The sequence below is a fragment of the Zingiber officinale genome, chromosome 9A, assembly GCF_018446385.1.
Source record: "Zingiber officinale cultivar Zhangliang chromosome 9A, Zo_v1.1, whole genome shotgun sequence".
In the NCBI taxonomy this organism is placed as follows: Eukaryota; Viridiplantae; Streptophyta; class Magnoliopsida; order Zingiberales; family Zingiberaceae; genus Zingiber; species Zingiber officinale.
In genome coordinates, this window is record NC_056002.1 from 1575598 (window position 1) to 1586144 (window position 10547).

At 36.4% G+C, this 10547-nt stretch overlaps 1 protein-coding gene across 1 annotated transcript; it reads left to right on the forward strand.

Annotated features, from left to right (window-relative positions):
- Positions 1–5012: 5012 nt before the first annotated feature.
- LOC122020391 (uric acid degradation bifunctional protein TTL-like) lies at positions 5013–9164 on the forward strand. Its single transcript, XM_042578309.1, has 6 exons — positions 5013–5276; positions 5358–5431; positions 5519–5576; positions 5660–5761; positions 7834–7990; positions 8441–9164. The coding sequence occupies exons 1-6, from the start codon at positions 5136–5138 to the stop codon at positions 8902–8904; spliced, it is 996 nt and encodes a 331-aa protein (XP_042434243.1). The 5' UTR covers positions 5013–5135; the 3' UTR covers positions 8905–9164.
- The last annotated feature ends 1383 nt before the right edge of the window (positions 9165–10547 follow it).

Sequence of the window (10547 nt, forward strand, 5' to 3'; positions counted from 1 at the left end):
GATGATGTTATCAGTACCTTATAAATTATAAACAGTAGCTCACGACCAAAATGGAAAGGAACAAACCATTGGAAGGTCGTAGTGTAATTAGGAATTAGTTTATCTTAACTATATAATTACACTAGTACACTTAGAGTGTATTGAGTAGGACCATTAGAGGTCGTTTCTTTTATACTGACTTTATAAAGGAACAAAGACCTCAGTTATTATGGAAGTGTGTGCTCTTAATCCTAATATAATAACAAGCACATATATTTGATATTTATTTCTTTAATTTATCAATAGGTGAGATTTAGTTCGATAAATCAATAAGCCTGATAAGTTGGGAAATGATATCACTTATAGTGTGTGTTGTTGATTATAGAAGGAAACTGTGTCCTAGTGATCTAGGTTGATAATGTCCCCAAGAAGAGCTCATAAGGTTTGTCATGTTAAACCCTGCAGGTGGACTTAGTCCGACATGACGATAAGGTTGAGTGGTACTATTCTTAGACTAAGATATTAATTAAATGAGTTGTCAGTAACTCACTCAATTAGTGGACATTCGACATCTTAAACACAGGGAGACTAACACACTCATAATAAGAAGGAGCCCAAAAATGTAATTTGGGATTGGTGTGATAGTTCAATAATAGTTCTCTAGTGGAATGAATTATTATTGATAAAATTAAGTTGCGTGTTCGGGGCGAACACGGGATGCTTAATTTTATCGGGAGACCAAAACCAATTCCTCCTCTCGGTCCCTATCGTAGCCTCTTATTTATAGAGTACTATACCCACCTTCATACCCATGGTGTAGGGGCCGCCCAAGCTAGCTTGTGGATCAAGCTAGGGTCGGCCAAGCCTTGGTCCATGGGTGGTCGACCCCTAGCTTGAACCCAAGCTAAGGTGGCCGGCCCTATTAAATTAAAAAAGAATTTTAATTTTAAATTTTTCTTATGTGAAAGATATAATTTATTGGAGAGATTAAAAATTAAAATATCTCTTTTATAAGGTTCTACAAAAGATTAAAGAAAGAGATTAAATCTCTTTCCTTATTTGTAGATTGGAAAGATATTTTATTTTTCTCCTTTGTAAATTATTCACATGTTGAAAAATTAAAATTATATAGATTTCTTTTTATCAATCATGAAGGGATTTTAAAAGGAAATTTTATTTTTTAAAATTTCCGAAGACAAATAAGGAATTTTTAATTGTTGATTGAAAATTACCTTGTTTGCTCTCTATGAGGTGGCCGGCCATGACATGTTTAATTGGGAAATTTTATTTTATTTTTCTTAATTAATTCATGTCAAGGAAAGTTAAGGAAATTTTATTGTAATTAAATTTCCTTATTTGCCAAAGCTAAGGATTATAAAAGAGGGGGTTTTGGGAGCCTTCAAGGTGAACAACCTCTATTATTTTCTCCCTCTTTTCTTCCTTGGTGTGGCAGGCCACTTGCCTTTCTCTTCTCTCCATCCTTTGTGGCCGAAACCTTCTTCCATCTTGGAGATCAAGTGGTGGCCGGATTCTAGCTTGGAGAAGAAGAAGAGAAAGCTTGCATCCCTTGGAGCATTGGTGGTGTTTTCTCTTCATCCTTGGAGGTGCTCTTGTTTTGGCCGAACCTTGCAAGGAGGAGAAGAAGGTGCTTTGGTGGTGTCTTATCTCGGAAGATCGTTGCCCACACAACGTCCGAGGTTAGAAGAGGAATACGGTAGAAGACCTAGAGGTTTTTGTTTACAAAAGAGAAGGTATACTAGTATTTAATTTCCGCATCATACTAGTTTTATTCCTTTGTAAAAATACCAAATACAAGAGGCATGTGATTCTAGTATTTCGAATTTGTTTTCGATATTGTGTTCTTTTGTTTTTCTTTTCCTTGTGATTTGATTGTTCTTTTTGGTTGACCTAAAGTTATTTAAGAAAATTAAATATTAGCTTTCCTTAAAAGGCTTTGTCTAGACGGTGGTGGTTGTTCTCATATCAAAGAATGCCATGTGCCTCGCCATGCAGTCCTGGAAGCCAATTTTGAAAATTAATATTTAATGAAATTAATAACCTAGGTGATTTGGATCGAACGTGTTAAGTTTCGCAAGAGATCCAAGTCTAAACCTTAAAGAACAAATAGATTAAACCTTGGATCAAACGTGTTAAGTTCCGTAGGCGATCCAAGTTTAATTTAAAAGAACACATGATAGCTAGGAAAAGGTTCAGACCTTTGTACAAAATTTTTGTACAGTGGAACCATTAGGTTTTCCGAGTAGCAACCAACAATTGATCGATTACCTAATCGATCCAACACATTTCTATTTCACGAACTTCTCCTCCCAATCGATCACTGAATCGATTGGGTTTTATCTTGATTGATTACCCAATCGATTCGAGCCATTTCTGCTTCGTGAAGACAGGCTCCCAATCGATCCACTGATTGATTATATTTGACACAATAGATTAATCGAATTCCCATCCCTAACTCACTTAACCAGAATGTAGGGTTCCCTTGTCCAACCTTCGATCAACCATGACCTGCTGGGCTTCTCTAACAAGTATCTAGTCAACCTTTTAACTCACTTAGACTTTGTCACTTCTCATTGGACTTTCGATCACCAAGTGCAGTTCTCCTTGACTCACTTAAATTTTTCTCTTACCTAACTGCAATTAAGACTTTACCTTGCCAGCGTACGATCCTCTTTGACTCACTTGGACTTCCTCTTGTATAATCGCAATTAGGGATTTCCTTTGCCAATGTGCGATCCTCCTTGATCCACTTAGACTTTGTTTGTCTAATCGCAGTTAGGACTTTCCTTGCCAATGTGCGGTCCTCCTTGACCCACTTGAATTTTTTCCTTTGCCTAACCATAGTTAGTACTTTCCTTATCAATGTGCAATCCTTCCTTGATCTACTAGGACTTTGTTTCCCTAATCGTAGTTAGGACTTTCCTTGCCAATGTGCGGTTCTCCTTGACCCACTTGGACTTTCCTTACCAATGTGCGGTCCTTCTTGACCTACTTAGACTTTCCTTACCAACTTGCGGTCCTCCCTAATCCACTTGGACTTTCTTTTGCCTAACTCTCGAGTTAGGACTTTTTCATTGCCTAACCCCTAGTTAGGACTTTATCATTATCTACCCCTAGTTAAGATTTTATCTTGCCTAATTCCTAGTTAGGACTTTACTGGTCAAGTACCAGTTCTCCATGATCTACTTGACTTCTCTATCATATGTCCCACAACATATTGTCCAAACATGTTGTCCATAATATATTGTCCAAATATCGAAACTCAAGCTCGAATCCACTCGAGCTTAGTTAAACTGGTCTAGTTTAACCCTAGGAGTGTTTGCACCAACAACCTTCCAACAATAGGAAGTCTTTGGGACTTCAAAGAATATAACATATTGTCAAGACAATAAGATATGTGGAATGTCATAATCTATTCAATGTATATATTATAGTTATATTTTTGGATAAAGTCTCGGTGAACATATTGACATATTTATATTGGTCTACTCATATGGACAATCATTTCTATTTTGTTAGGTATAAATAGAGGTAAGACTATTACTTATGGGACAACTAATAAAGTTGTGCATAAAGACATACCTATAAGTTGGGATCACCTTAATTATTGTTTTAAGATGAGATCATTTGTGAATTGATAATGATCGAAGTAAATACACCAACCATTTACTGAACCTACTGAAGGTCATATTTGAATTCATGAGTTGAATTCATGATTAAACATTAGGAATGTCTATATGAAAAATCTATACGATGTTGAAATTGAGAAAGACATGCACTCTTTATTGGTAAAGAGAGAAATATTGTAGCATGTGATTCATACACATGTGTTATAGAGGCGATGAGGGTAGTAGGAGAATGAGATCCCTACTTCTCTACTATGTGAGACCCTTGATATTATAAGTTAATATCAATTTTACCCAGAATGACTATTTAACTATCTACTTGAAGTTTTAATCAGTGTTTGCTACTTTAGCATATGTACTATTGGCTATGAATAATTCAATCTAGGGAGCATAATTAGGAAAGTGACTAATTAGAATGAATAAATTTTAGTTAAAAAGAAAGATTAAAATATATTTACATCTTTAACATTTATTCACTACTTAAAATGTAATTGTAATAATTGTATTGATTAGAGATATTGAACATGTTCTCGACATATTAGTTATTATGAGGGGTTAGAGATATTCATATTAATGTAAATAATTTAATTTAGGGTAATACAGGATATTGATGTCTCTAATTCATTCTATAGAGAAACTAAGTTAAGTTTAACAACTTTCTTAATATTAATTGCTCAATGTGTTTGCTGTCGCAAAAATTATTTTTTCTTGAGTATGAATTAGATGTTCTGATATGGTCTTTTTGACTTAATTTATGCATAGTCTTTGTGACAAGATGACGTTTATAAATTGACTTGGACAAATGGGAGATATTAGACGTGTGCAGTTACTCTACACGTTACCAAAAAGTTGACAAGTAATGTCCACTCATCTTCCTATATAGTCGTTCAAGAAATTTGAAAAAAGGGAAGAGTTCATTTGAGATTTGGTTCGTCCAAGTGCCAAAAGGAACATAGGTGAAGACTTTGTTCGATCTCTCTGAGGAAGAACATTCATGTACAAGAGGGTTTTGGTTTGTGAATCTCTAAAGCCCTATTCAATCTCATCGTGATTGCTCTTCCGACAATAAGCATGAAGGTCACGAGTTGCCATCGTCGATTGCACATGAAGGACAAGATGTTCGATAGATCACTTTAAGTACTTACAGATTAAATATTTAAGTTTTATTTCATGCATTCAATCAACAAAGACGGTGTGCGGGTCCATCTGGTGGCCACAGATAAAAAATATATTGATTCAAATCGAGATAATTGAACCATGTACATGTTTAATTAGATTAAATTAGTTCAATCAATTTTTTTTTTTTTTAATTGAGCGAGTTAGTACCTCTCTCCCAGCGTGCAAGTGCAATAGCTCCCTGCAACAGCAAAAAGAGCCCAATAGCCCATATACTTCAAGGGCATCGTAACGAATTCCTGAGGCAGAGAGGGAAGAAGCGTCGCTGGACTGCTTGCTGAGAGCCTCGAGCCCTCGAAGAAGGGCGGAGCCGCGGAAGCACTGCCGGCCGTAAAGATGGCGAGTTTTTCGTGGACTGAGGAAGACGTGCTACGGTGCTGCGGAAGCAAGAGGTTCTCCAAGGAGCTAGCCTCCGCCTCCCCTTTCCGAGATCTCCACCACGCCATCCAGTCCGCACGCGAAATCTGGTTCAACAAGGTTTCAATTTTGTCTCTCCTATTTTCAATTACCATACTTGACGATGCGATCCTTCCCTTTTGCTGATTCTTAATCTTGCAGATCGACGTGGCCGGATGGTTTGAGGCCTTCGCGGCTCGCCAGGCGATTGGGGCCACCTCTCCTTCCGTCTCCGAGTCCGTAATATTTTGATTCTTTGCGTTTATCTCACCTTTTTCTTAGATAGCATCATGCCCATGTTGGATTGGTGGTGGCTTGATTAGGTGGTGCAAGGAAGAGCAATCCGCTGGGATGGTTACTGCCACCGGCACCACATTACGGGTGATTATGACCAGCCTGCCTTCTTTCATAGAAGTTCTTTTTGGAGCATCTGAAAAGTTTTTATTTTGTTTATAAAATTATAGGAATTGGAAGAGTGGAATATTCGCTACAAAGATAAGTTTGGGTTTGTGTTTCTCATATGCGCCTCTGGAAGGAGCACACCGGAGACCCTTGCTGAATTAAAGGTAGCATTTAGAGGTTTTGTGAAGAAGGTTTTCATAGAGCACCTCATGATGTGAATTGCAAGTCACCACAATGGCCATTTTCCTAGTGGGATAGATCACACACAACTTTATGCTCATCAATGCATTTCACGTAGATCTTATTGGACAGACAAAGGAAAAGAGACCAATGAAATTCTCGTGTTGCTTCTGACTAGGAAACTATTTTGGTGGTTGAGGTAGAATGATAAGCATTTTTGTTAATGTGGACAAGTATATTTTAATATGGATTCTAGGATATTTTAATAAAGTTAAACAGTAATAGTTAATCATACACAATAGGTTAAGTGGTCTGTTCTACTTTCATAGTTCTCACAAAACTTTATGTTTTTTTCTTCTACGTATATGCAATCTCCAAATTTTTGTCTGGAGTTAGTGCACTAGCTTTGAAATGTTATGTGAATCTCTACCTGTATGTTATCGAAATGTTCTACTGAGCTACGTTCCTTTCTTCTCCATATGATGCACTTCTAAGAGTTTTTATGTGGATTTTGTGCAATGCCTTTAAGGAACTGTGTTTGCAAAATGATGAAATGAAAATTTAGTTCTACTTTGTTCAAATGTTGGTGGTTGACAAACCTAACGGATCCTGTCCGAAAATCGTAGAGATGGCAAGCTGGGGATGCGGCTACCGCGTTGATTGGAAGTAGACTCCGCTCTGTTCTGCAACACAAGAAACGTCAATGCTGAGCCAGGGAAGGGGTTCCAGCGTTGGTCCTCCGACGCTCAAGTCAGTCATCGGAAAGAGGAAAAAGGTGGAGCAACAGTAGACACAAGCGTGAATAGTGAATAACGCATACCTCTGCCGATGTTGACCCCCTTTATATAGTGCCTTGGTGTCCGACGTGCACACTTCTCTTAAGATGTGGGCACGTTCGCCGTGGACACGTTCTCCAATTTGTCAGGAAAGTGCATTTGACATCATACCTTAACAGGACAAGACAGTAGAAGCTTCCGTCATACGATCCACCTTCCGTCGTACGATCCACCTTCCGTCGTACGATCCACCTGTTGACCATATCTTGCGTTAGCGACACTATTTCCCAAAAGGATATCTCGAGACACTTCAATGATCCCTCTGATCGGCTGAGCGAGGAAGCCGCTCAGTTGATACTCTTTCGCTTGGTTCGATTGTTCTTCCTTGTGGTGATTTGGTATAGTAGCTTGTCTCCTTCCGCTCGGTCAAGCGTTTTGGTGACTTTAGTTTTCTGCCGATCCGCACTAAGCGTCTAGCAATCTTGCCCTATTACGTCGAGTTGGATGAGGGTCGGCTCGAACAAGTCTCTTGCCGATCGAACACTGTAGTTGCCCTTTGCTCGGCCAACATAGGTGAGCCCTTTAACATCCTGGCACTGACCACCTTGACGTTGACCACCTTGACTTTGACCTTCACGTCGGTTGTGCTCTCCGTCCTTTGACCCACACTTAGTAGACCCCCTTTATCACCGCATCACGAATGATTTCATTTAAAGAAATCTGGTTAATGTCATTTGAAACGACTCTAGTTACTTTTATTATTATTTTTATTTTTTGGTAATCCAGGTATCTAGCTCTACGAACCGACTAATCCTGGAGGTTTAAATTAACATTTAAATTTCTCTTTCATGAGTCTTTAAGTGCAAATGTTCATATTGTATGCAGTTTAAATGTTGCCTTGCTAATCTAATCTAGGGATGCTTTTGCAATTTGCCTAAGTATTCACAGTGCCTCATATTCTTGCATTTCATTTGCCGGTTTTGTTTCATTATTTTGGCATGGTATGCATTACTTATTTCTCAGAAAATCTTAATGTTCACCAACTTATACTTCCAAATGTATACAATAGTTGGCTGACTTGTAGGTCATTATTTCAGACAGATCAGTTTGTATTTGGTGGGTTTACTCGCACACAAACTAATTAATACACAAAATACTAGCTCAATGCAATTGTTATCTATCCCATGCATCTGTTTTCTTTTGTAGCTGTTGTTACATTATCTTGCATGACAGTTTCTGCTTTCTATTCATTACTAACTTACTGAATCTATCCTCTATAGAAACGCTACTTGAATAGGCCCCTTGTTGAACTCGAAATAGCAGCCAAGGAGGAGATGAAAATAATTGAACTGTGTCTTGCGAGGCTTTTGGAATCCGATGCCAGGTCTAACAATTCAGTGATCAACCTTCGTGTCAGTTCTTCAACTACAGTGGGAGGTAGTCAACTAATTCATATATGTTATATCTTAAGCAAGAAAAAACATTCTAGTTTTTGGCACTGCATGATCATTTTTAATGACGTGCATATGTTGATGAATCAGTTAACTTTAGGTATCGTTTGGTGATGCTGTTATTATGAATACAGGATTGACAAGGATTCTTTGTGCTATTTCATTATTGTTAGTCTGGTACACAATGGTTCCCCAATTATGGATTCATAAGTTGCCAAGGTTGTATTGATGTTTTCCAAATGTTGTTTAGCAATAACTTCTTTATGACTGTAACTTGCTAGATGCTTGCAGTTTTTCTTGTCAATTGCTTGGGCTATTATTTTCCATTATCTTAGATAGAGTCTATCAATGTTTCTGGCATAACATGAGTAATTTTGTTCCTGTTAAATCAAAATATTAAGCTTATATTGAACTTCCCATTTTTGGAATCTGAAAGATCGTTTAGGAATCATCGGAGCACATCTCGTGGCTAGTCCTCAAGCATCTTCCAGCAAACTCCCTGCAATTTCAGGTAGCAGCTCTCGCCCTCGCCCACCAATCACAACCCACATCTTGGACGTCGCCCGCGGCACTCCAGCTTCCGGCATGGATGTTCACTTGGAGATGTGGAAGGGAACAACACAGCAGCCATCATTCTTGAACAGAGAATCCACTGAATGGGTGTTACTAGGCTCTTCGACCACCAATGCGGACGGCCACAGTGGCCAGCTGATGGGAATTGTCGATCACATAACTCCGGGGCTTTACCGAATGAGTTTCGACACCGGCAAATATGCACCTGCTGGATTCTTTCCCTACGTCAGTATAGTGTTTCATGTAAGGGAGGATCAGACATCTGAACATTTCCATGTTCCTCTTTTGCAGTCGCCCTTTTCGTTCAGTACATATAGGGGCAGCTAGAAAAGGCGACCATGCATTATATTGTAACAAATATATTGAACAATAAAATGCTATTATCACCTCGGATGGGTCTAATGATTAGCGTATGAGGTATTGCCACCATGTAAGTTAAACAAGTGCCCCTGCAATGTAGAGGCAAGATGTTTTGGCAGATTAATCAAGTACTGATGATTCGTTTCCCAACTGTCACTTATTGTAGGATATTTTCTTTAGTGATGAGAAATATGAGACATTGGTTGTTGAGCGAAGAGTTGTGTGTATTTTTGGATTTGTATTTTTGGATTTATCTTAATAGTCGATAGGAGCTTTCCGTGGGCTTGAACTAGTTTAAAAAAAGTTTAAAAGTTAAACAGGTTTATAAAATATGGTGATTGTGTTCTAGTGTAGCATCTCACTTTTTTATTATAATTGTATACTATCTAGTCTATTTGTAATTATATATTTTTTTCAGCATGGTCAGGCCGGCTCAAGGCATAGGCCATTAAGGCCTATGCCTAGGGCCCCTATTATATTGAGGCCCGCAAATTTTACATATATATATGTCTATGTAAATTAAATATGAATATTAATTTAAAAATATATGAGTATGGATATTAAATATTTAAAATTATGGTTAAAATAAAATTTAGTTGAGATTTATTTTTATCGGTAATTGTAATTTTTTACTAGCTAAATTATATTTGGTCAAAAATTTTAAACTTTTTATAGATTAAATTTGGATTTTTTTTATTTTTTTTACTCGTGTTAGATTTAATTGATAATTTTAATTTTTTACTATTAAAATTAGATTTAGTTAGTAATTTATTTTTATTTTTTTATTAAAATTTAATTAGTAATTTTAAATTTTTTAATGATATATTTATTGATTACACTTAATTTATATATATATACACACTTTTAATAGTCAAAAACATATTGAAAATGTAAAATTATTTCTTTCTTAAATTTTATTTTTATTTCATTTTTTTTAATAATTCACGATTAATATTTTCTAGCTAAATATTTTTAGATAAATAAATTTTATTAATAATTTATCAAAGTTAAAATAAATAAAAAGACGGTTTAGTTCATGAAACTCCTGTCAATGAGGGATTTTGAGGAAGAGTCTATTATACATAATGACTATATTTAGTACTCGAACCTATTTGTTCTAGGTCATATAATAATTTTATTGTTGTGTCAAAACTTTCCTTCTTCGAAGTTAAAAATGATTGATATTTTTTTAAAAAAATTATAATTAAAATGTATATTAATAGTATTACAATAATTTATTATTGTTTCTAAATTAGATAACATAAAATATTTTTTATTTTTTAAATTTTACTAATAATAAAAAAGTGAGGTTTGACATAAGATAAAGTTTTTGTGGCCTAGTTGGTCACTGCTACTAATTGTATAAATAATCATTGGTAATATATGAAACTACCCTTTTAAATTTTACTAACAAAATTAAATGTCGCCCCCGGGATATGGTTGAGTTGGCTATACGGGTAGATATTGTTACAATGGGCAAGATGTCGAATCTCGGCAAAGTCAAGAAAAATGCTTTTCCTACAATGGCCAACTACAGCTTTCCGATTTACCTTCTCACAGATAGTCGTAAGATTGTCGTGTTGGGTTGTTAGGGTGACAAATTCCATCTT